Source organism: Vanrija pseudolonga, chromosome 2, assembly GCF_020906515.1.
Source record: "Vanrija pseudolonga chromosome 2, complete sequence".
NCBI lineage: Eukaryota > Fungi > Basidiomycota > Tremellomycetes > Trichosporonales > Trichosporonaceae > Vanrija > Vanrija pseudolonga.
Genome location: NC_085850.1, coordinates 2,359,010 through 2,381,369, shown reverse-complemented (window position 1 = coordinate 2,381,369; position 22,360 = coordinate 2,359,010). Strand labels below are relative to the sequence as shown.

General features: G+C 63.0%; 6 protein-coding genes across 9 annotated transcripts; 3 read left to right on the top strand and 3 right to left on the bottom strand.

Moving 5' to 3' along the window:
• Positions 1-617: 617 nt before the first annotated feature.
• LOC62_02G002681 (uncharacterized protein) lies at positions 618-863 on the bottom strand (the record flags this gene model as incomplete). The annotated part of the gene is made up of 1 exon (XM_062769194.1): positions 618-863. The coding sequence occupies one exon, from the start codon at positions 861-863 to the stop codon at positions 618-620; it is 246 nt and encodes an 81-aa protein (XP_062625178.1).
• A 327-nt stretch (positions 864-1,190) lies between these two features.
• LOC62_02G002680 (uncharacterized protein) lies at positions 1,191-1,891 on the top strand (the record flags this gene model as incomplete). Its single annotated transcript, XM_062769193.1, has 2 exons — positions 1,191-1,823; positions 1,871-1,891. 2 exons carry the CDS (start codon positions 1,191-1,193, stop codon positions 1,889-1,891), a joined length of 654 nt encoding a protein of 217 aa, XP_062625177.1.
• An 80-nt stretch (positions 1,892-1,971) lies between these two features.
• On the bottom strand, positions 1,972-7,118 carry myo52_1 (Myosin-52). 2 transcript variants are annotated; one of them, XM_062769191.1, is made up of 11 exons: positions 6,770-7,118; positions 6,644-6,714; positions 6,562-6,598; positions 6,358-6,499; positions 6,132-6,306; positions 5,672-6,094; positions 5,527-5,628; positions 5,414-5,491; positions 2,495-5,375; positions 2,361-2,443; positions 1,972-2,312 (listed from the first exon to the last, which is right to left on the bottom strand). In XM_062769191.1, the coding sequence occupies exons 1-11, from the start codon at positions 6,837-6,839 to the stop codon at positions 2,052-2,054; spliced, it is 4,323 nt and encodes a 1,440-aa protein (XP_062625176.1). In that variant the 5' UTR covers positions 6,840-7,118; the 3' UTR covers positions 1,972-2,051. The 2 variants fall into 2 exon arrangements, with proteins under 2 accessions (XP_062625176.1, XP_062625175.1); XM_062769192.1 differs by having other exon boundaries at positions 6,562-6,714.
• Positions 7,119-7,611: 493 nt separating this feature from the next.
• Positions 7,612-22,098, bottom strand: SPBC1683.12_0 (putative transporter; the record flags this gene model as incomplete). Of its 3 annotated transcripts, XM_062769186.1 has the most annotated exons (22): positions 7,612-7,802; positions 7,853-7,900; positions 8,017-8,245; positions 8,330-8,739; positions 8,804-9,131; positions 9,221-9,291; positions 9,330-9,342; positions 11,666-11,837; positions 11,881-11,979; positions 12,033-12,268; positions 12,307-12,722; positions 12,771-12,868; positions 12,907-13,175; positions 13,223-13,416; positions 15,574-15,698; positions 15,741-16,069; positions 16,130-16,390; positions 16,428-17,044; positions 17,080-17,119; positions 20,575-21,576; positions 21,612-21,804; positions 21,840-22,098. In XM_062769186.1, the coding sequence occupies 22 exons, from the start codon at positions 22,096-22,098 to the stop codon at positions 7,656-7,658; spliced, it is 5,556 nt and encodes a 1,851-aa protein (XP_062625170.1). In that variant the 3' UTR covers positions 7,612-7,655. The 3 variants fall into 3 exon arrangements, with proteins under 3 accessions (XP_062625170.1, XP_062625171.1, XP_062625174.1); XM_062769187.1 differs by having other exon boundaries at positions 7,612-8,245; XM_062769188.1 differs by lacking the exons at positions 11,666-11,837; positions 11,881-11,979; positions 12,033-12,268; ... (10 more) ...; positions 21,612-21,804; positions 21,840-22,098 and having other exon boundaries at positions 7,853-7,908; positions 7,944-8,245; positions 9,330-9,466.
• On the top strand, positions 13,994-15,375 carry ugl (Unsaturated glucuronyl hydrolase; the record flags this gene model as incomplete). The annotated part of the gene is made up of 3 exons (XM_062769190.1): positions 13,994-14,584; positions 14,623-15,259; positions 15,308-15,375. 3 exons carry the CDS (start codon positions 13,994-13,996, stop codon positions 15,373-15,375), a joined length of 1,296 nt encoding a protein of 431 aa, XP_062625173.1.
• cslA_0 (Chondroitinase-AC) lies at positions 17,961-20,428 on the top strand (the record flags this gene model as incomplete). Its single annotated transcript, XM_062769189.1, has 5 exons — positions 17,961-18,410; positions 18,447-18,725; positions 18,758-18,853; positions 18,897-19,247; positions 19,298-20,428. The coding sequence occupies 5 exons, from the start codon at positions 17,961-17,963 to the stop codon at positions 20,426-20,428; spliced, it is 2,307 nt and encodes a 768-aa protein (XP_062625172.1).
• Positions 22,099-22,360: the final 262 nt, after the last annotated feature.

The following is a 22,360-nucleotide window of genomic DNA, read 5'->3' as shown; positions in this document are numbered from 1 at the left end:
ACCGGCCCTGCACGACGCCAAGGCGCAATTTAACGTACAGTGAGCAGGGGCAGGGTGGCGGCCGTAGGCAGGGTGGGAGAAGAAAGGACCGGGGAAGGGCCGAGCCGAGGCCGAGGGTAGGTGGCGGCGAGTCCTGCTTTTGCTCCTGCTTTCGCAGCAGCGGCATGCATGCACGTCCGTCGGAGTCGGCGTGTGAGCAGCTTTACTGACATATTGCTCTTGCTCAACGAGGCCGGCGCATGGGCACACACTGAGTAGAGCACGATCCTCCCCCCTCCTCCTCCTTTCCCCTCCTCCACCCCTCTCTCCATTACTCATTCATTCCCCAACAAGCACAATCTAGGACTAGCACACAACAAGCTTACTCACACTCTCCACTACTAACCGCTGCTGCAGTCGTAAAAAAGCGCCTCAACGCCCACGGGAAGCATCGGCGTCCTCTTATCGCCCTGCAAGGTTACGGCAGGAACGCCTCCTAACCTGGCCTCACCTGACCGACGACACACGACTGGGCTGGCCGCCGCAGTCGCAGCAAAAGGCAAACAAGCCCCCGGGCTAACCGCGACGCCTCTACGCGGCCAAGCGACGCACAGTCATCGTGCTGACGCCACCGTACGTCAGTCAGCAGGGAAGGCAGGAGACGAGCGCAGGGCCGCAAAGGTGGCCGAGTACCGATGGAGACTTGTGAGGGCCACGCGTGTGCCGAGCTGCTGGGCCGCACTGCTGACGACGATGACAAGTTGAACGCCGGAAAGATCGGGGTTGGCCTGCATCTTGATCTTGATCTCTGCTATTCTGAGCGCGACGAGCACTGCAACGATATTAACTGCACCGCTGCTCGGTCTTTCGCGCGATCTGCACATGCTGGCTTGGCTTGACAGTGATGGCCGCACGACGTCACTCCGAGACGGACTCTATCCAAGCGCCGCACCACCCCACCGCGGCGAGGGGTGCCCGTCATCCTCGAACAGCACTTGACAACGGTGGGCTGATAACATGCCGCGGATGGCGATCGACCCGAGTCAACGTGAGCTCACGGGGCAGTGAGGGCGTCATATGATGCTGTTGACCTGACCCACTCGTCGGCCAGTTGACGCAGCACCTCGTGCAGAGGTATGGGGATATGGGGACGGAAGTGTACTTAAGTCTGGGGCAGATCACCTGCTCATCCGCCCAACAACACCAGCAACATGGCCCAGCCTCCGACCTACCCAGAGAAGGCCACCGAGGCCTCCCCCACAGCGCTACAACGCCCGCTCGTGCTCCCGCAGACGAAGAACGCGTCCCAGGCGCCCTTCCTGCGCGCGACGTCATCCGAGCTCACCTCCGCCGGGGTCGAGCAGGCGCCCTTCCTAGCCTTCCTAGACGACCTGAACGCAGCTATCGCGCCGACGTCGGCCCGCGAAAACGTGCGGACCGGCACGCATGTCGCGAGTCGTATCCTGCCCGGCGTAGGCACCATCGTGCGCTCTGTCGTTGATCGCTCCGTCGTTGGCCCGAGCGCGGACGCGCAGGCGAATGTGGCCTCCATCCTCGCGAGCGCCAACAGGCAGCTGTTTGACGAGCGCGGGCTGCATGTCTCTGTTGAGACCACCTCGCAGCTCAATTCGCGCCTTGGTGTCACTGCCGCGCCCAACATCTCCGGCCTGGACGCCTTGCAGCGCCTCGCGCCGTACGCTGGCCGCGTGGCGCCGCTCGACGCAGTGCTGGACGATCTGTCTGCCGCGTCCGCGCCGGCGTCCCGCGCCGAAGAGCGCGACGAGCGCCGCGCGAAGCGGGCCGAGAAGAGGGGGCATGCGACTGATGTCTGGGTCGGGCAGTGGGTGAGTGGGCCACGGAGAGCGACACTGGAGTTGACTCTCGCCTTCAGTTGGTGGTCTCCCGAGTCTGAACCTCGCGTCTGGAAATATGTAACTGTTGCTTTTGACTCTTGTTGCTGCTACGCTCACAATGAATATGCACTCTACCATGATCTACAACAGATACCCAGGACCAAACTAGCGCGTCGCCCGCGACAGGCTCTCCTCCACACCCGGCTACACCACTCTCCACTACGCAGCCGCAGCACGCAGCCACGGCAGCACGGTCGCTAAAATCTTGCCGGGGAAGTGGTTCGCCGCGTCGTCGACATCGACTGGCGGCGTAATCGTGTTGAGGTAGGCGCCCAGCGCGGCCTCGAGCCTCGGCGTCATCGAGTCGAACGGCGCGTCGGGCATGAGGCGCTGCAGCGCGAGGTCGGCCGCCTGCTTGGTGTTTTTGTACTTTGTGCTGCGACGCAGCTGGGCGAGGGCGTGCTGGAACTCGGGGCTTGGCTGTGGGAGTCAGCTTATTTTCAAGCAGCTCATCTCAGCTGTACTCACCGAGCTCGAGGTCAGGTCCTCGAACAGCATCTTGGCAAACGCCTCAAACGTTTGGGACGGGATGCTGTGCGTGAGGCGCCAATCTGGAGGCGTCAGCATGGCGACAATGACATCCAGAGCAGGGTACCACTCACCTGATACAATACCAAGGCCCTCCTTGATCAGCAGGCCGTGCTTCGGGTCGAGCTTAGGCATCTTGACGACGTTGCCTACCACCTCCAGGAACGAGCGCTCGACCGACACAAGCGCACTTCCGTCCATCAAGTCTTGGGGGAGCTGGTCAAGGCTGCTCCATAGCCTGTCGAGTCCTGGCTCCAGACGCTCAGTCTCACACTCGAGGATGACGCGCTGGTTGAAGCCCGCAGCGTTTATCAGCGCAGGGTGCACCAAAATGCGCGAGGTGACACTCCGGATCAAGCCCGGGAGCTCGGTACGGCCGGCCACATCCTCGGGAAGCAGTCGGACCGTCGAGCTCGCCAGCACGGCGTGCCACCACACCTCCTTGAGCGGCGGCATTGTGTCGACATCCTTGATGCTCCACCAGACCGTGCGCACAATCTGGGATGCGACATGCTGCCCCAACGAGTCTTCACCGAGCTCGAACAGCCTCGTGATGGAGAGTGCAAGCAGCATGGCCGCTGCGGCTGCAACGGCAAGGTCCTCCGTCGGGCGCACAAGGCGGGTGACAAGGCCGTCAACAATCACCTGCTCCACGCCCCGGTCGATGAGGAGCGACCGCCGCCTCTCACGCTTGGTGTTGGGGCGCAGAGGGAGCGGCTTCCACAGGTTGGGTGGGGGAGTGACCATGTGGATGTTGCCGTTTGGCGACAGCGCACGCAGGGAGTAGTTGAGCGGTGCGAGCGGCGCCAAAGCCGGTGGGCTCGCTGAGGGCAGTGCGGCGCTCGGCGAGTTGATCGATCTGCCAGACGGCGTCAAGACGCCTCTGGGGCTGGGTCTGGTGATAACAGCAGAACCGGGGCCGTCAGACTCGGATTTCGGCGTCCGCAGCGGCGTGGCAGCGGTGCTCGGTGAAACAGCAACCTTGACTGGTGTCTCAGCAACCTTGACTGGTGTGGTTAAGGCCGCCTTGGTGATCGTCGGCGAAGGGGGGTTCTCCACTGGCTTGCTCGGCGCCTTGGTCGGTGTGTCCGGGAGTGCGGGCAACTCCTTGTCGCTACTCATGCGAGGCTTGGTGTTCTTGCGCTGGCTCGACTTCCACGAGCTCGGGGACGGCTTGCCAGGCACAGCGGGGCCAACGGTGGACTCTGTGTCGTCCGTCACGAGCTCGTCGTTGTCGTCCTCGTCGACCACGATGGCAGAGACAGACGTGTCCTTCTCGGCGTCGCTGATGGCCTGGGCGGAAGTCGCCGTCGTCGAGCTCGTGGAGCCGCGACGGTAGCGAGCAGACGACTGTGACCGCGCGCTTGTCGATGAGCCGGTGCTGTTCGGCGTCACCTGCTTCTCGGCGGGTGTGGTAGGCACCTCCGCCTGGTCGAGGTATGCCAACGCCGATGGCTCCACATGTGGCTCCTCTGGAGCGTCCGCAAACGCGTCGTCCGCGAGATAAGGCAGTGATGATGACGGAGGAACCGGCTTTCTCGAACGCGAGGACACTGCCGCCGCGCCGGCAGCAGCAGCAGCAACAGCCGCGGCGGCGGCGGGAATGGCATATGATGCCGCTCCTGGTCCCTTGTCGAACAGCTTAGCCTGCGTCTCCGCCTCGGCTCGTCGTCGTGCCTCGGCCTGCGCATTCTTCTCGTGTCCCTCGGCGATGGCACGCTCACGCGCTTCAGCTAACTGTCGCTGCTGCTCCTCCTGTGCGGCTCGGCGAATCTTCTCCTCAGCCTCCGCCTTGCGGCGCGCCTCCTCGGCTGCCACCGCTCGCGCCTCCGCCTCCGCGGCAGCACGAGCTTCTGCCTCGGCGCGTGCCTTGGCCTCAGCCTCTGCTCGGACCTTGGCCTCGGCCTCCGCCTTGGCCTTGGCCTCTGCCTCCGCCTTGGCCCGAGCTTCAGCCTCGGCACGGGCCTTGGCCTCAGCCTCCTCATGTAACCGCTTCGCCTCAGCCTCAGCCTTTGCTTTTGCGATGGCAGCTGCAAGATCCGCTCTCTTCCGTTCAAGGCGCTGACGTGCAAGTTGAGTACGTGCACGCTGGCCGATCCAAACGTATCGCTTGTGCTCCTTTGACAGCTTGGGCTGCAGCACGTTGACGGCCCCGCTGTTGAGGTACACGTAAGCCTTGCCGAGTTGAACGCCGTGCTCCACTTGGGCAATGCTGTTGAGGTACGAGACTGCTTCTGGAAGCTTGGTCTTGAGGAAGAGGGAAGGGTGAGTGTCGGACGCCTGCAGCGCCTTTTCCTCGACAATCGGCGCAAGAAGCGGGCCAAATCTCTGGACAAAGTAGGAGTGGTCGAGGCGATGTGGGCCGCAATCGCGGGCGAAGCGGGCGACCTGGACAATACCACAGGCAGTCACCTGCTGCGTGACGAGCTCCTGGTCAAATCTCCACTTCTCCGCCAGCTTGTTTGGCTTGATGCAGTGGATGTAACGGGTCTGAGTGGACGATAGCTGGTCATTGAGCGACTTGAGCGATGTGGAGAATGAAGCCGCGATGGTGGGGATCGCGCCGCGGCGGTCAATCTCGCCGGCCTTGGCGAGTTCGATGACAAGTGGTGTGGTGGAGAGAGCGAGCAATGAGTCAATAGTTGTGTCTACGCGCTCAGCGTTGGCTGAGGTGAAGTCCGTGGTCGTGTACCGAACCTGGCCAGCATAGTGGTCGACAATAAAGTCGCCCACGCCGTGTGCCGTCAGGCCATCGAGCTTCAACTTCGACAGGTTGACCTCGAACGCCTGGACACTCTGACCCGCCGCCGCGGTGCGGATCTTGCTCGCGTCGTTGAGGCAGCGTGCAATCTCCTGCAGCGTGGCCGTGCAGCTTGGCAGGTTGGGTGCCTCGCCCATGGCAATGCCGTCGGCAACGTACTCCTCGCGTTGACGGTGAAGGACAACGCTGTAGAGCTGTGTGGGTTAGTAACCAACAGGCGAAATCCACCCACAGCTTGCAGCAGATGCTCGTTGGCCCAGTTGATCAGGAACTGCGACAGCGTGTTCGTGCCAAACTGCTCAAAACCGAACTGGTGGGTTAGAAAAGTCCTCCATAGGTACCCACAATGTCGACGACAGTGATGTCCTTGGTTGGGACACCCTCCTCTGCGTGGTCGAGTTTAGCAAAGGTCGCCTTGAGCGTCGTGTTGATGAGCGACACGAGCCACTGGTCGAGTTAGCTAACCTGGGCGTTTCTGGAAGCTACCCACCTCGAACAGACGGCCGTAGAGTGTCCGCACAAGGCCATACCGCGCCGCGACCACCTCCTCGGGACTACGCGCCGTAGCAATACCACGCACGGAGCGGTGGCTGAGCGCGCGGCTCAGCGCATAGCGCTTTAATCCCAGCGCGTCGGCCGCCCGCCCAACAGAGTCCTTATCTGGGCCTTGCTCGCCATCGACCAGGTGCCGGATACCGCGGAGGATCGACCACACCTGCTCCTGTGTCTCGGGCTCCAGCCCGAACGACTTGAGCGCGGCGTCGATGGGCGCAAGCTCGGCCTTGTCGTCGTTGGCGACGTGTCGCAAGATGTGGAACGTCGCGTCCGGCGCGGCCGTCACGCGACCCAGCTCGAGTAGAGAGGCGGAGATGGACGTGCCCACCACCTTGGTGTTGCTCGGGTCGAAGTGTACCTGGAGGTGAGCGGGTTATCGACATCATGGTACCCACGTTGACGAGCTTTGCGTAGCGACTCGAGTTCTGGTTATGGCTTGTTGGCGCGTTGCCGAACGCGCCGAGCACCACCTCAATGTCGCTCAGTAATGTCGGGAGCGAGTGCTGCACCTGGCCCCGCTCCCACAGGTACTGGAGGATATGTCCGCAGGTGACTGTCTTTCCAGATCCACTGAGGTGGCGTCAGCGCAAGCCCATCCTGCACCTGGGCTGCTGGACTCACCTTTCGCCAGTGATCACAATCGTCTGGTTCTGGCTCCCCTCGGCGCTCAGACTGCGCAGCGCCTGCTCCGCCGTGCCGTACACGTGCGTGTCGCTGGCGTCGACGACGGCCTCGGCGAACTGTCTTCGGACCTGCTCGGTATCTGTGTGATCGGAGTCAGCGGGCAACCGTCATCGAGGGCGCAGGGTGAGAAATGCGACGCACAGATGCCCATATCGGGGTCGTTGGGGTTCAGCGCGATCTGGAGAGGGTCAGCTATCAGAGGGAAAACGAGCAGCAGACGCACAGTGACGGGACCACAGCGGACGTAGACCTGTTTTCTGTTAAAGTGCTGTGCGAGGGCCGTAGTGAGTGTTTCTGGGGCGGGGTGAGCGCGTGTCCGAGACGAGCGGGGAAGGGGGAAGGTACCCACCACTTGTCTGGTCCTCGAGGGACGCCAAGTCGTCTGGCGTGGCTGCCGACGCGATAGACGTCAACGACATTGTGGAGGGGTTCTAGTGGGTGGGTGTGAGAGGAGGAGAGAGGAGGGAAGGGTTAAAGCTTTAGTCGAATGTCGCTGCGAGGGCGGGGCAGGGGGGCGAGAAGCAAGCACGCGCGCGCAGGGGTAGGTGTTTTCAACAGAGGTCGTGGTCGTTGTTGTCGTCGTCCGAGGTCATTTCTCGGCGCGTGGGGTCGTGCCGTTTCCAGGAGTGAAGGGGTGTGTGCAGCGAGCACAAGTAAGTGGGGTATGAAGAACACGGCAAAGTAAGAGTGAGACAAGGTTGTGTGTTGCAAGTGATGGCCCTCAACGTGCTCACTCACAGCTTGTCACTCTGCTCAAGCTTGCTTCCGCTTGGCTGCTTGTTCCAAGGCAGGCACGCGTCGCGACTTACGACGATATGAGACAACATCGCTGCTGCATCTCTCCCACGGTGCATCTTGCACTGACAACTTACGTTACTGACATGCCCCGCCTCCCCTGACCACTGCTCACTCACGCCGAGGACCCACCCCGCCAGACCGCAGCATAGCCAAACGCGCACAAACATCGGTACTGCCCCTGTGTCCCGGAGGTCTGGCGTCACGACGCCGACAGCAGCCATTTTCAAGGGTCGTACCCTCATTCTGGTTTGGTCCATCACCGCGGCCCAACGGGCGAGACACGGAGACAGGCATCGCAGGCATCGCAAGGCATCGCCGAGACCGCGACGCGTCGCGCACTAGGCCCGGCGCGGCCCACGCGTAACCATCAACTCGCGAGATCCCACCCGTCGCCGAGGAATTATAAACCATGCATCCGGCCCGGCCAAAGCACAACATTACAGCACGAGGCGATACTTGCCCTCCACCTCGTCCTCCTCTGCCTCTGCCTCCATGCGCGCGTTCTCCCGCCGCATGCACTCGCGCAGGATGAAGCTGAGCGCTATCGCGAGTGCGACCATGACCGCCGAGACGGAGAATGCGCGCTGCGGTGTGAGCACGCTGCTGCACCCTCCCTCCACCTCCTCCAACCTACCTTGTACCGCGGACCGTCGCCCTTGGGATACATGTACGGCGACCAAATCTGTGCCACTGGTTGTCAGCGCGGCTCTTAAGGCCTCACTCGCTGTTCCCCAGTGCATTGATGATCCCGTACGCGGCGGCGCGCTTCGTGCGCGGTCGGGCGAAAGTCGACCCGACCCACGCGAGCAGGACCGAAAAGCTCGAGCTCAGCCCGCCAGTCAGGAAGAAGATGGAGAGGTACCGCGGCGCCGTGGTCGTCGTCGTCGCGGCCAGGATGAAGCCGACGATGGCGAACCACATCGGCGTGGTGTAGTGCCAGCAGCGCTCGGGCCCGCGGTCGGAGAAGAAGGAGACGATGGGCTGCGTGATGACGGGGACGAGGAAGGGGGGTGCGGTGAGGAGGAGGCTGTGGAGGTCAGCGGGGAACAGAAGGAGGAGGCTGGTGGGCGCTGACGAGCATCACGAAGCCAGCCATGCCACGCCCACTCACGTCTTGATGGGGCTCAGGCCGAAGGTGTTGACAACAGTCGGCACGAACGGGGAGTACCCTCCAGCGGTAGCCATCGTCGCGTAGATGAGCGCAAACATCCACAACTTGTAGTCCTTGACGGCGGCCTTGACCGCCTGGCGGAGCGGCATCGTCTCCTTGTCGAGCATGCCAGTGTCCCGTTCGAGGCGGTACGCAGCGAGCGCCTTCTCGCGGTCCGTGAGCCAGCGCGTCGTGGCTGGATAGTCGGGGAGGATGAACACGGCGACCAGGCCAGCGAGGACCGTGATGCTGCCCTCGAGAATGAACAGCCACTGCCAGGACGTGAGGCCGCGCTTGCCCTTCAGGCCCTTTTGGACACCGGCGGCGATGAGGCCTGCGAACGCGCCAGAGAGGTACGAGCCGCAGTAGAGCTGGCACAAGAGTCAGCTCGTTGTCCCCTCCCAGTCCCGATGGCCGAAGTCGAGCCCCACTCACAATGCTAGTCCGGAGCGCGAGCTCCTTTTTAGTATACCAAGAGCTCAAGAGGAACAGCGCGCCGGGAAAGAAAGGGCTCTCAAGCACGCCGAGGAAGAAGCGCACAACCACCAAGTGGCCGAAATTGTTCGCGGCGGCCGTCGCGGCCGACACGATGCCCCACAGCACGCACATGACCGACAGGTACACGCTCGGCCGGACGCGCGACAGGACGAGGTTGGAGGGTAGCTGGCCGATAATGTAGCCGCAGAAGAGGACAGAGATGGCCGTGTTGAAGTTGTTGCCCTTGAGGCCGAGGTCGGCTTCGATGCCTTGCACACGGGCGAGGCTGCGCGAGGCGAGCGAGCGTCAGCGCTGGGCAGGAGAGGGAGGACCAGGAGCGCCAGCTGGAAGGCGCAGCGAGCCCACACGACCCACCTGAGCGCATTGCGGTCGAGATAGTTGAGAATGAGGAGCACGAACAGGCAAGGCATGAGGCGCAAGTCGACCTGGCCAGTGTCAGCGCTCCTCTCCCGCTTCGACACACCTTGCGCTTAAGCCTGCGCGACTCGCGCGCGAGCTCGTCCTCGCCGAGGGAGCGCACCCACGCGTCGGCGTCGGCCACGCCGGAGGCAGCATACAGCTGCGCCTTGTCGCCCTTCTCATCCATCTTGTCGTCGCCAGTGGTGGATTGTACAACGATGCATCGAGATACATGCGCTCTCGTCGGAAACCAACTCGACGTCACTTCCGACAAGTCCAGAGCCCAGGCGATCGGTTACTCCGCCAAGATTATGAAAAACAATCTTGTCGGCCGAGGGCCCGGAGCTCCGATGCTCCGATACAGTGCGGAACTGTTGCGGGCGGGCGGCGCGATGTTATATGCATGGGGCGCGGCGCGGTGCACTTGCGCAATGGTATTGATGTCTATGTGTGCTATGCAGGGTGGGTCTAGGTCTAGGTCTCGCTCGACTCGTCTCTCTCTCTATGGTATGCTCGGCCGGCACTGCGGCGCGGCACGGCGGTCGGCTCTGGCGACTGCTTATCCGACTCGGCTGGGCTTAGAGGCGCGTCACGACGAGCTGGAGGCGATCAGCTTCTCTCCTCCCTGTCTCCCGCGTCCCCGACTTACCCAAAGCGCGCCGTTCTCCAGTCTATTAACCTTGCGCATCTTGCCTCTATCGAGCGCGCGCTGGGCCTTACGCTCCGCCTTGGCTGTGCGCCGGTCGTTGTTGTTGGCAGCCCAGGACGCCATGCCGTCCTGCCTGCCAGCGCCAACGAGCTCTGGCAGCGCAGAGTCGACGACAGCGACGCGGCCAGCGTACGGCGAGAGCCGATCAAGCCCGTACCCGATCGTCGCTGCTCTTCCGCCCGCGCCAACAAGCCCCTGCAGCTGTGCCGTCTGGAGCACGGAGACGTGCAGCCCCGCCGGGGTGAACAGCGCGCGGTTCGCAGCGTCAAGGAACGCGCTCGTGCTGTTCTGCGTGTTGACGCTGCTCCCGATCTGGACTGCGGCGCCGACTGCGCGTCCTGCGAGGTGGCCTACGCCGGGGCTACGGAGGTCAGCTTGCCCTAGGTTGCCTGACAGTGCCACTCACACAAACATGCCCGCGATGCGGCTCGCCTTCTGCACGGCAAACAGCTCGGGATTCGGCACGATCGTCAGGTTGAGGTCGTCGACGAACGCGATAAAGTCGTCGAGCCGGATACCCGAGGCCGCCAGCTCGGACGAGTATCCGCGGACAAAGGGGGCCTGGGACGAGTGGCTCGTCTGCGGGAGGACGAGCGGGCGGGCCAGCGGCGCGGCGTGTACTGGCGCGTAGAGCTGCGACTGCGGCGGTGGTGGTGGTGCGTACAGCTGAGGCTGTGGTGCCGCGGAGTACGCTGGCGGCTGGGGCGCGTACTCGTAGCTCCCGTACGGCGCCGAGTGGGGTCGCGGCGGGAGCGCGGGGTACGCCTGCAGGTTTGCGCTGCCGCTTGGGACGTGCCCGGCGGGATAGGCAGAGGCCGAGTGCGGCGGCTGGGCGACGGCGTTGGCGACGCGCTTGATGACCATTGACTCGAGGAGGGACATGGCGGCGGGGGTGGGGGTATCAGTGGGTGGGGATGCAGGTCGTCAGCTGATGCATGTTGCCTTAAGAGTCCCAAGAGCCTCCCCGCCATCCCACGCTATCGCACCGCCTCGCGATCGTCGGGAGCTGCGCCGTCGTCGTCGACCCGCTCGTCGCGTCCCCATCGCTTCGGGTCGGCTGGCTCGGCTCCACTGGCGCGTATCGCCCGATGGACCCGGTCGACTGCAGATCTGCATGCCCTCGGGCTGGGCTCGGTGTCGGCACTGCTGCTGCGGTGGTAGGCTGCTCGCTATTACTAGCTGCATAGCTGCATGGTCCAGGATGACGCGCATGCGAGCGAGGCATGGGCATGGGGGCAGGAGGACAAAAGATGGGGGCTGTGCCGTGGCTGGCTCGGTTTCGGGCCGATGGATTGATCGCCCTCCTCGGCTGCATGTCACCACCTCGTGCCCTCGTTGCTGCGCGAGTCTGGAACATGGACAGCTTATGCACTGCAAATAGCACACGCCGTGATCCTCGGGATTGCGGAGAACCCGTCAGTGCTGCATGCACAAGCACAGTCAAATGGAACGCCTTCCGACTATCCCGGTGTCCTCGCCGGTCGTCGGTGCTGCCTCTCCTCGCTGATGTTTCGGTGAAGCTGTGTTCCCGACTCTGAAACCACTCCAGCGCCAGCCCATGCTCCACAGTCATACTTGCATTCCGATTTCCTAACCCAGCGAGAACACTCGACCACTCCCAGCAGCAACCCGCGCATACCAGCCCATAACCCCACACGCCCCCGCCCCCCCCCCCCTCACCGTCCCCTTACAGACTGTACCTAAAGTCGGGGTTCTGCAGGTCGGTAAGATCCTCAAACGCGTGCAGGTTCTTGGCACCTTCGCCAGCCTCGGACGCCACAGCGGCCGCGGCCTCCTCCTTGCGCTTGTTGCGGCGCGCGAGGATGAACCGGGTGAGGAAACACGTGCCGATGAAGCAACCGTCTGGGGGCGTCAGCGGGCTGCGTGGGGGGCTGAAGCGACTTACACAACGCGAGGTGGATGTGCAGACTGTGCAGGTAGCGCGGGGCCCAGACAGACTGGAAGATCTGGGGCGAGATACCGTTACCGCCGGCCCAGCCCATGACTGCGGGGCGGGTTAGCGAGTCCACAGACGATTGGGTAGCCCAGTCCACATACACATAACAGCGTAGACGACACTCTTCTTCGTCTGGCCGGCGACGTTGCGCGAAAGCAGAAGGATGATGGCGGGGTAGCAGGTGCCGAACACCATCATGCAGTAGTAGGCTGCCACGAGGCCTCCCTTGGTCTTGGGTCCTGGTGCGACGGTGAGCAGGACGACAGTGCCGACAATGTTAGGGATCGTGAACGCGACCATGAGGTAGGCGGTCTCGCCAGTCTTCTTGACGAGCCATCTGGCGGGTTAGCTAGTAGAGCATCGCACGACACCCACCCCATGGAGAGATAGAGGAGGATCTGGAATACGCCGACGGGGATGTTGAGCAGCTGCGCGGTGTAGGTGGAGAAACCGAACGCCCGGGTGATGAGGAGGCCGCCGAACGTGCTCACACCGCCAACGACGAGCGTGTTGAAGAAGGCGAGGAAGAAGAGGCACCACGTAAAGCTGTCCTTGAACGCCTCGCGCATCTGCGCCTTGTTGAACGTCTTGTTCTTGAGACCCTGGTTGTTGGCGCGCACACGCTCAACGAGCAACGTCTTCTCCTCCTCGGTCGCCCAGCGCGCCTGAGTCGGCGAGTCGGGGAGGAAGAACCACACGATGAGGGAGCACACGAGCGAGATGAGGCCGATCATGACGTGCAGCCACTGCCAGGACTTGAGCTTGCCGTTCTCGATGTGGAAGAAGCCGTACTGCTTGGGTTAGCGAGGGAATGTAGGTATCACCCGTTGAATACCTACGGCCAGGAGAGACGTGATGATGGTCGACAAACCGAGCATGCACTGCCACATGGTGCCGACGAACGGCTGCTCCTCAATGCGGTACCACTGGACCATGACTGGGCGTGAGTTGGCGGCGACGGCTCAGTCAACTCACGAGCAACGAGACAGGGGCCGACAAGCGACTCGAAGAAGCCGAGGAGGAAGCGGATAGCCAGGACAGGGGGAATGCTCATCGAGAAACCGAGGCCGAAGAGAAGGATACTCCAGATGACCATGCCGCCTGCGAGAAGCTTCGCAAGGGGAAGCCGACGGACACACTGGTTGGCGAGGGGCTCAGCCATGATGATACCACACCACAGGATGGTAGTGGTGAGGGAGAAGTCCTGGCCCTTGGCGTTGACGTCCTTGAGCCAGCCCATGATGCTGGGTGGGGTGAGCGGTGCAACTGAGCCGACCCGACAGCCACTTACGACGACGACGTGATCGTGCCCTTGTCGAGTGCCTGGCAGAGATAACCGAGACATAGGAGCGGCAGGATACGCAGGTGGATCTTACGGCGGAGGCGCGCGTCGACCTCGGGCGTGATGACCACCGTGTGGTCGACGTATCCGCGCGCCTCGGAGTCGACGACCTCCTCGTGCGCGTCGATGTGCTTTGCGAAGTCCTTCTCGGTGGTCATGGCGTGGAGAGGGGTGGGGGTGATGATCTACAACAACAACACCGCGGGGCGCCTTATATGCCTCAGATCATGTCGCTCCGGGGCCTCGGCGTGGAGATAGGCTGGATGTTGGGGGTCGGCGTTGCCTTCGCCTACTGACTGCTATCCTGCTCGTGGCCGAGGCGTGTGGAGAAGTGGACAGAGTGATGATGCGGAAAGAGAAAGCAAGGCGAGAATTGTCACGAGGACGGCCATTTCCGTCGATCGCGTCGGATGTACTCTGCCACATCTACGGGCGTGGCGGGCCTTGATCGGGCCGGGGGTGTTGGGTGTCGCTCCCACGGCGACAAGACCGAGCTGAGAGATAGTCCACTTCCCCGAACGTATCCCGACGTAGGCAGACCCGTGTTCTTCCTATCTTGAGTTGTACACGGGCAGGCGGCAGGATCGCCGGGGACGTCGGCGCCGGAAGTCGCCCTCGTCAATGTCTTCACCGCATCGGAAATAGCCTGCCACCCCCCTCCCCGCACCACCTCCCTCATAAACCCAGCTCATGCAGCATTGCGCTACCACAACAACCACAATGCCGACCGCAATCACGTCCCCCTCTGCGCTCCTTGTGTCCGTTCCGGACCTCCTCGACATCTCCGACTCGATCAAGATCGTGTCCGTGGCGGAGAAGTACGACAACCCCAAGGGCCCGAATGGCAGAGTGCCAGAATACACTGTGCCGCAAGGCCCGCCGCCACACGCATACCACTGCAGCAAGGTCGAGACGTCGTGGACGCAGGGCTTCTTCCCGGGCTTGCTGTGGCTGCTCGTCGAGCGCAGGCGGCTCGCACGAGACACAGTGTACTGGGGCTACAATGAGGACCGGATCGCGCACCTCGCCCACCGGTTCCAGGACGGGTTTCGGCACATGGCGACCGACGCATTCAATCACGACCAGGGGTTCCGCTTCCAGCTGTCGTATGGCAAGGGTCTCGAGCTGGAAGGCAGCAAGGACACGGACGCGCGCCAGGCTGTCATCGAGGCGGCGGACTCGCTCGTCGCGCGGTACGACGATAACGTAGGCTGTATCCGCTCGTGGGACTCGATGCGCAAGGTCGGCGAGGAGGACGTCTGGCGCCTGGATAATATGGACGAGCACTACCTCGTCATCATCGACAACATGGTGCGTGGTGTGGGCCTGAGAGTGAGCTGACGCGCTAGATGAACCTCGACCTCCTGTACCTCGCGTCCGAGCTCACTGGTGACCCGCACTACGCGACCATCGCCACGCGCCAAGCGGACAAGTCGCTCACCGCGCACATCCGGCCGGACGGGACGACGTACCACGTCGTCGACTTCAACCAGGACGGCACGGTCAAGAAGAGCATGACGCACCAGGGGTACGCGGACGAGAGTACCTGGTCGCGGGGGCAGGCGTGGGCGGCATACGGGTACGCGCAGTGCGCGTTGCGTACCGGCCGGAAGGACTTTGTCGAGGTGACCCGTAAGGTCGTGGACAAGTTCATCGCGCTGCTCGGGCCGAGCGGCGTCCCAGAGTGGGACTTTGACGCGCCCCGCCCAGCGCCGTACGACGCGTCCGCGGCAACGATCACCGCGCGCGCCATGCAGATGCTCTACACCCTGCTGAAGGACAGCGAACCCGACGCAGCGGGGTACTACCTCGCGCGCGGGTTCCGCCTCATCGCCGACGTGCTCCGCGAGTGCAAGACACCCGCGGCGAATATCGTCGACGGCGTGGTGGATTTCGGAGAGGACGGGTGGGAGACCATCCTCCAGCACTCGACTATCAACGGGAACCGCCACTCGCCGCGCAAGATCATGGACCACGGGCTCGTTTGTAAGTGGCGTTTGTGGGGGGTGGTGTTGTGCCTGACACACCGCACAGATGCCGATTTTTACCTCGTGCAGTTTGGCAACGAGGCGCTCAAGATGGCGCTGGAGGAGAAGTTGTAGATGAATGGATGCAGTCTGTGGACCAAATGTGGGCGAGCTGGCCGAGTTGCAAGTTGCGTCCTCTTCACACAGCGCCTAGCTCCTCGAGAGGCGAGTTACCTGGTCACACAGTGCAGTATCCACCTTGACCTAATCATACAACATGCATCGTACACCTTATACCGCTTGGTCAAGAGGAAGGCCATCTGTGAGCATGACCGACGAGATATCAAAGTCGAAGGGAAAGTCCAAAAGCCACTGGTTGATCTCCTCGAAGGTACTCCCTCCCTGGGGCAGTGGGGCCGCGAGCGGGGTTTCCATGTCCTCGGGTGCGATTCCAAGGCCTGGAGTGTGAGCTGTGAACCGCCACAACAACAACAACTCACCAAGCGAATCTGCAGCCCTGCGAAATCCAACCACAAGGTCAACGGTCGACGGCCACACTTGTGCAAAGCGTCCAAGCACATCCAGGAGGATCTCGACCAGCCGCCGCGCCTCGAGCTGGTGCAGCTCCCCGCTCGCGGTGCACACGACCACCAAATGCCCACATGCGACAATCTGCCGTACCTGCGGCCATGCGGGGCTCAGGTGTCCCAGGGACGCGAGCTCGGCGAACGTCGAGAGGATCTGGGACGTGACGCGGGCGAGGAGGGGGAGGGACGTGCTCCCTGCTTCTGGGGTTGCGATGCCCGGCGTCAAGAGGAGGACTTGCATCCTGGTGGGTGAGATCGAGCTTCCGAAGGCCACCTACCAGCTGTACCGCACCTCCGCCCACGCGCGCTTCACCCGCGGAATGGTGGACAGCTTGTCCCGCCGCAGCGCGTACAGCGTCTCGTTCCACGTGGAGATCGTGCTCGCGATATACTCTTTCGACGCAAGGTCCTCAGGGTGCGCGCCGACATGGTTGAGAAAGTGCGCCTGGTGGAGGCTCGCGGCGGCGAGGCAGCCTGGCGCGATGGCGCTCAGCGGGGTTGGGTCAAAGTCGAGCTCGTAAGCCGTCAACCTCGGCTGGAGGGTCATGAGGCCCGCGCACATCCTGGCGGCATCAGCTTTGCTCGCCGAGTCCCACCCACGTGTCCATGTAGAAGAAGGCGCTGAACAGCAGCCCGACCATATCCTCCGACGGATAGAGCGCGGCCGTTTCGCGCTGGTGGATGCCTAGCTCGCGGACATGCATGACCATGCGGTCTAGGAGGAAGTCTGTCTCAGCCGGGCCCGCAGTCGCGATGGAGTACGGCACGAGGCAGCTCAGCCCCCACAGCGACCAGACGGACGGGCGGCCCCATCGCGTCATGGCCTGGCACGCGCGGTGGAAGTAGGTGAGGTCTTCGCGCGGGATATGTTCCGGGTGCGATAGCGTCGAGCTGGGCGTGTGGGTGGTATTATCGGCTGTACGGAGCTGGTTGAAGCGCGACAGGCAGAACACGGCATACAGGAACGCGAGCTGGTCGTCGTTCACGCTGTTCGGCAGGCGCCGGTACCGCTCGTACAGGCGCGAGAGGCGGTCGCGGTCCAGGTAATTGAGGTTGTCGAAGTCCGGCGCCGAGACAAACGTCGACATGAGCGTGTCTTCGAAGGTCGCGAGCGCGCCAGGGTCAGAGGGCAGTGGGGCGCCATAGAGCCGGTCGAGGCGCGTCTCATCGCTGAACAGGAGAGAGGCGTAGGGTATGCCCGAGTCGGCGCACCACTGCTGGAGGGCGATACCGAGGCCGCCCGGCGGCGGACACAGAGCTGTAGTGGCGGGCACGGGGTGCGGGGGCGGGTGCTTGACGGTGCAAGGCACCGGCGTGGGCGACGACACCGGAGCCGGGGTGTCGTTGAACTCGTCCACCGCGATGGAGTCCAGCTCCACAGCAGGCGTTCCGCCTGTCGTTGTCGCCGGCGTCTCCGTCGTGCTGGACTTGCGCGCGCGCCGGCGCCTCCTCTCCATAGGCGGCGGCCTTATCGTCAGCACTAGTGCCCACGGCGCCCCGCCCCGCCGGCCCGGGCACCACCTACCTACCTTCCAGGCCTGGCCTTGTCGCGCACGACACACTCGGCGCGCAGCCCGACCCGCTGGCACGCGTCGCACGGAAATCCGCCGACGCACCGGCTGCGGCGGTGGCGGCATCGCTCGCAGGCTTTGCTGCTGCGTTTCCGGTCTGTGTCGTCTATCATGCGGGCAGCAGAGGGTATGGGGGATGATAGCAACAACAACAGAAAGAAGTGAGGATATACATAGGCGTCGGCAGCGCAGCATCACGTGAGGAGGGAGGACTGGGTCGGGGTATTTCCGATGGGGGAGTGGCGGTGATTCTTGGCAGAGCGATTGGCGCCGCCGCACATTTCGGGACACAGCAGAAAATACTGGGCCGCCCGGGCCGGGGTCGGGGCTCGGACAAGGTCACCGAGGTCTACTGATCTCGTTCGGCGGCCTTGCGGGGCTGCGGGCCCCGGAGGACGGCGTGTGGACCGCGGTGGGGAGATGGCACGGTGACTGACTTGTTTGTCGTGTCTGTGTTCTCCAGCAGGCAGCAGTCCACCGGAAGTCAGTTCGGTGACGGCGGGGCGTGTCGAGTATAAAATACAATAGGGCCGCCACACAACTATCCGCCCCACCGCCTCCAATGCTGGTCACCGCTCTCACCGCCCTCGCCCTTGCGGCCCTCGTCTCCGGGGACGACCTCTCGACCGTGGCGCAGCGCAAGCGGTCCGACATCGCCAACCTCGGCTTGACGGCGTCGTACGCGCCGACCATCTCACTCGCACAAGTTCCCTCCTGGGTATCAACCTTGACGCCGGAGGGCAAGTGGCCAGACGTCGACTACACTGCCGGCTGTGCCGCCGACCGCGCAATCTGGAAGGCGGAGGAGCACCTTGCGCGCGTGCTCGGCCTAGGACAGGTATGGAGTGGGCTCAACTCCAATGTGACGGCCTATGTCAATGACTCGGGCGTGTACGACACGGCTGTCAAGGCGCTCGACTGGTGGTTTAGAAACGACTACAACAACACCGGCTGTCTCGTCAATGGCGGCAAGGCGCAGTGTCCTTGCACGACCCCGGGGCTGTGGAACCAGGTGAGGAGGGCAGTAGTGTCAGGTGGCTGACAACAGAACTGGTTCTTCCAGGGCATCGGCGTCCCGACGCTCGTGTCTGAGGCGTGTCTCCTCCTGTCGATCAAGCCTGGTGGCTTGTCGGCATCGCAGCGGGCCAAGTGCATTGACATTGGCCTCCGAGGCTCCATCTGGAGCAAGGACCAGGTCCTGGCGCCAAACTACCAGACCGGGTCCAACTTCCTCAACATGGTGCAGGATGCCATCTCCGTTGCGCTCTACAGCGGCAACGAGACGCTCCTCACCCAGGCATACGACGCTGGCATGGCGACCTTCGGGGTGGGTTGGATGTCCGACACCGCTGATACCAGTTTGTCGACGCGCCAAGCCAGGACGGCACGCACCGGGACGGCTCGTTCCTCGCGCACAACGCACAACTATACAACGGCGCGTACGGGCGCGAAGTGGTAAGTTTAGCTGGGTGGCTCGAGCTCAGCTGACCTCCCCCAGATCAAATCCTTTATCCAGCTCCAGTCCAACGCCGTGGGCACAAAGTACAGCGCGAACCCGGCCACGCAGGAGGCCGTCGCGGCCCTCATCCGCGGTAGCGACTGGCAGATCCACACCAACGCCGACGGCGTGCTGCGCTGGGACCTGTCCGTGATTGGGCGCTACATCTCGGCCCCACTGTCAGACAAGCTCGCCAACGCCGGGATCCAGTTCAACGCTACGGCCCTCAGAGCGGCGGTTGCGGACTTCTCCGGGGCCAACGACCTCTCCGACTGCATTGCGCGGCTCACGCAGGCGGGTAACGCCCAGCGGCTGCTCGGGAACAAGGCATACTGGGCCGGCGACTACATGGTGCGTCGTGGTCGTGGAGATGTTCGGGAGGGCACTGACGCCCGCGCCAGGTGCACCGCCGCCCGAATGTCACCCTGTTCAACAAGCTCATCTCGACGCGCTCCTCCAACGCAGAGTTCACGAACGGCGCCAACCCGCTCGGATACCACGTCAACCAGGGCGGCCTGTGGTCGTGGGTCACGGAGAACGAGTACCTGGACGTCACTGGCGCGTGGGACTGGTATCTCGTCCCCGGGCGGACAGTGCTGTACCACTACCCCGCGCTCAGCAGCTCTTGGGTGCAGGTGACGGGCAAGCGCGACTTTGTCGGCGTGGTCAGCGACGGCCAGAACGGGTTCAGCGTGATGGACTACATCGACCCGCATGACGGCAGCATCTCGTACCGCCGCGCATGGTTCTTCATCGACGACGTGGTCGTCAACACTGTGGCGAATGTGTCGAACAATGCGGGTGTCGACGCGCCGATTGTCACTGTGCTTGACCAGCGGTTGTCGGACGGGTCGACGTTGAAGCTCGATGGAGCGGCGAGCAGCTCCAACAGTGTCACTACCTCGGCGAAGACCCTGTCATACGGTGGTAACGGGTACGCTGCGCTGGACGGCGCGAGCTTCAACCTCACTACGAAGCAAGGTTTACAGACTGGTAACTGGTCGGCGCTGTCCGTCTCCACTGCGGGAGTCACCACAAAGGATATCTTCACCGCCTACCACACGATGACGAATGGCTCGTCGTTCTCATACGCCTTCTACCCGGGGCAAGAGCCGACCACGGGTGGCATTTCGACGCTTGGATCGAACGGTGTTCTCGGCGCGGCGGGGAGGACGTACCTCGCTGCGTCGTTCTGGCCCGGTGCGACGAACACGGTCACTGTCGGGATGGACAAAGTCGGCGCCAAGTGGGCCGGCTCGCTCACCCTCGTGTCTTCCAGCCCTGCTATCTATCTCCTCAAGTTCACTGGTGCTGGCGTGACGGTTTACGCTGCCGACCCCACGCAGAAGCTCGCAAATGTGACGCTCACCCTCGCGATGCAGGGCGCCAAGGCATCGTGTGGCGTCTGTCGTCGTGGCGGAGCGGTTCCCGCGTGCACCGCCGTGCCTGTCGGCGTGAAGCTCACGTTCACCTTGCCCTCCGGCGGCATGGCTGGCAGCACAGTGTCGGCGTCGGTGAACCTCGGAAAGTAAGACGGAGAAACCAAGAGCAGAACAGAGTAGACGGAAGTTGTGCATAGCCGCCAGAAGAACTACAATTGAAATACCATTCCCATGAATGCTACCATGTAGCAATTGCCCGAGACAACTTAGATTTTTAACTCGCCTAGTAAGGGTACATGGTAGGCGATCCCGAGAGGTGGAGCGACTTGTTCTGCCTCTTGAGGATGATGCGCATGCCCCAGCAGCAAGCGGCACAGAGGAAGGAGAAGGCAGCCATGGCGGTCATGGCGATGGTGTAGCGCGGCTTGTCGCTCTCCTTGAACAGGTAGGGCGTGTAGATGAAACTCGCGTTGGAGAGGGATGTCATCATGGCGATGGTGACGGCCTTCTTCTCTATCGACTGCGAGCACACTGTCGCTGCCCAGCCGAGGACGATCGAGTTGACGCCGTACGTGCCAATCGTGAACACCATCATGGCAAAGTATCGCACACCGACGTTGAGTGTGGCGGGAGCCAAGGCAAAGCCGAGGATGGCAATCGCCTTACACACCGTAATGTGCCACGTGCGTTCGTTGTACTTGCCGGAGGTGAGGGAGACGACAATGGAGAAGACACCGGCGATGAGGTACGGAGGGCACGTGAGCACAAGAGTGAGGGTCTGGCCGAGGCCGAGCGTCTTGATGACCGAGGGGAAGAAGTTCTTGAAGCCGTTGGCCGAGAGGTGGAGGTTCTGGATGAGGCAGAAGAGCCACACGCGCGGGTCGGTGACGGCCTGCTTGAGCCCGTCGAGGGTCGAGCCCTTCTCGGACCGGTCAACGTTGTCGCGCTGCAGCCGGTCGTGGGCGAGCTGGCGCTCCTCGGGCGTGAGCCAGCGGGTCGTGAGCGGCGAGTCGGGGAGGAAGGGGTACGCGCAGAGGGCGACGAGGCCGGTGAATGCGCCCTGGATGATGAAGAGCCACTGCCATCCCGCGAGGCCGCGCACGCCGTCGAGCTTGAAGATACCGAGCGCGATCAGGCCGGCAAAGGCGGTCGCGAGGATGTTGCCCGTGTACAAGATGGCGATGCGCGTCGCGACCTCGGTGCGGGTGTAGAAGTTGGAGATGAGGAGGAGCGCGCCGGGGTAGTATGGCGCCTCGACCACACCGAGGAAGAAGCGGGTAAGGAGAAGGCCCATGAAGCTGGGGGTCAGCACCGAACATAGCGGAGGGCTTACTTCTTGGAGAAGGCCGTGCAGATCGAGATGATGGCCCAGGTCATCATGACGCAGACGAGGAAGATGGACGGCTTGGTGCGCGTGATGAACATGTTGGAGGGGACGCCCATGATGACGTAGCCCACGAAGAGGATAGACACGCAGGTCTGGTACTGGACGTCGGTGAGGCGGAGGTCCTCGGTGAGGGAGGAGACTGGGGTCAGGCCTGATTCTTTTGGTCGGACTCACGCTTGGCAAGGGCGATCGCGTTCCGGTCGAGATAGTTGAGCCAGTACATGCTCCACAGCGAAGTCATGATGTAAATGTCGAGCTTGCGCACGAGCTTGATCTCGCGCGGGTCCGTCTTCTGCGTGAAGCCAGAGTAGTCGCCATGGTCGGCGGCGTTGGTGACGGCCACGCCGGCCTCTTCTTTGGTCAGGTCCTTGTCCTTGTCCGAATATGTTGAGTGGGTCGTCTCGACGCGGTGGGGGGTGATGTTGGCGGACATGTTGAGTGGGCTGCGAGGCACTTGGCTCTGGGGACTTGAGAACCCAACCCAACAGGCGACTTTATACACCCCGACTCCACAACCAACTGAGACCGACTTGATCGAAATTATCCTCGCGACCCCGATGTTGTCTCGAGCGCGACTCCGACCCCGCCCGCATGTGCCCCACCGAGGCCCGCGGTGGCCCGGTCTCCCCCTGCCCCGACCCCAGTCCGAGACCGCCGACAAGGAGGATGACAGCGACGAAAAGTCGCCGGGCCGT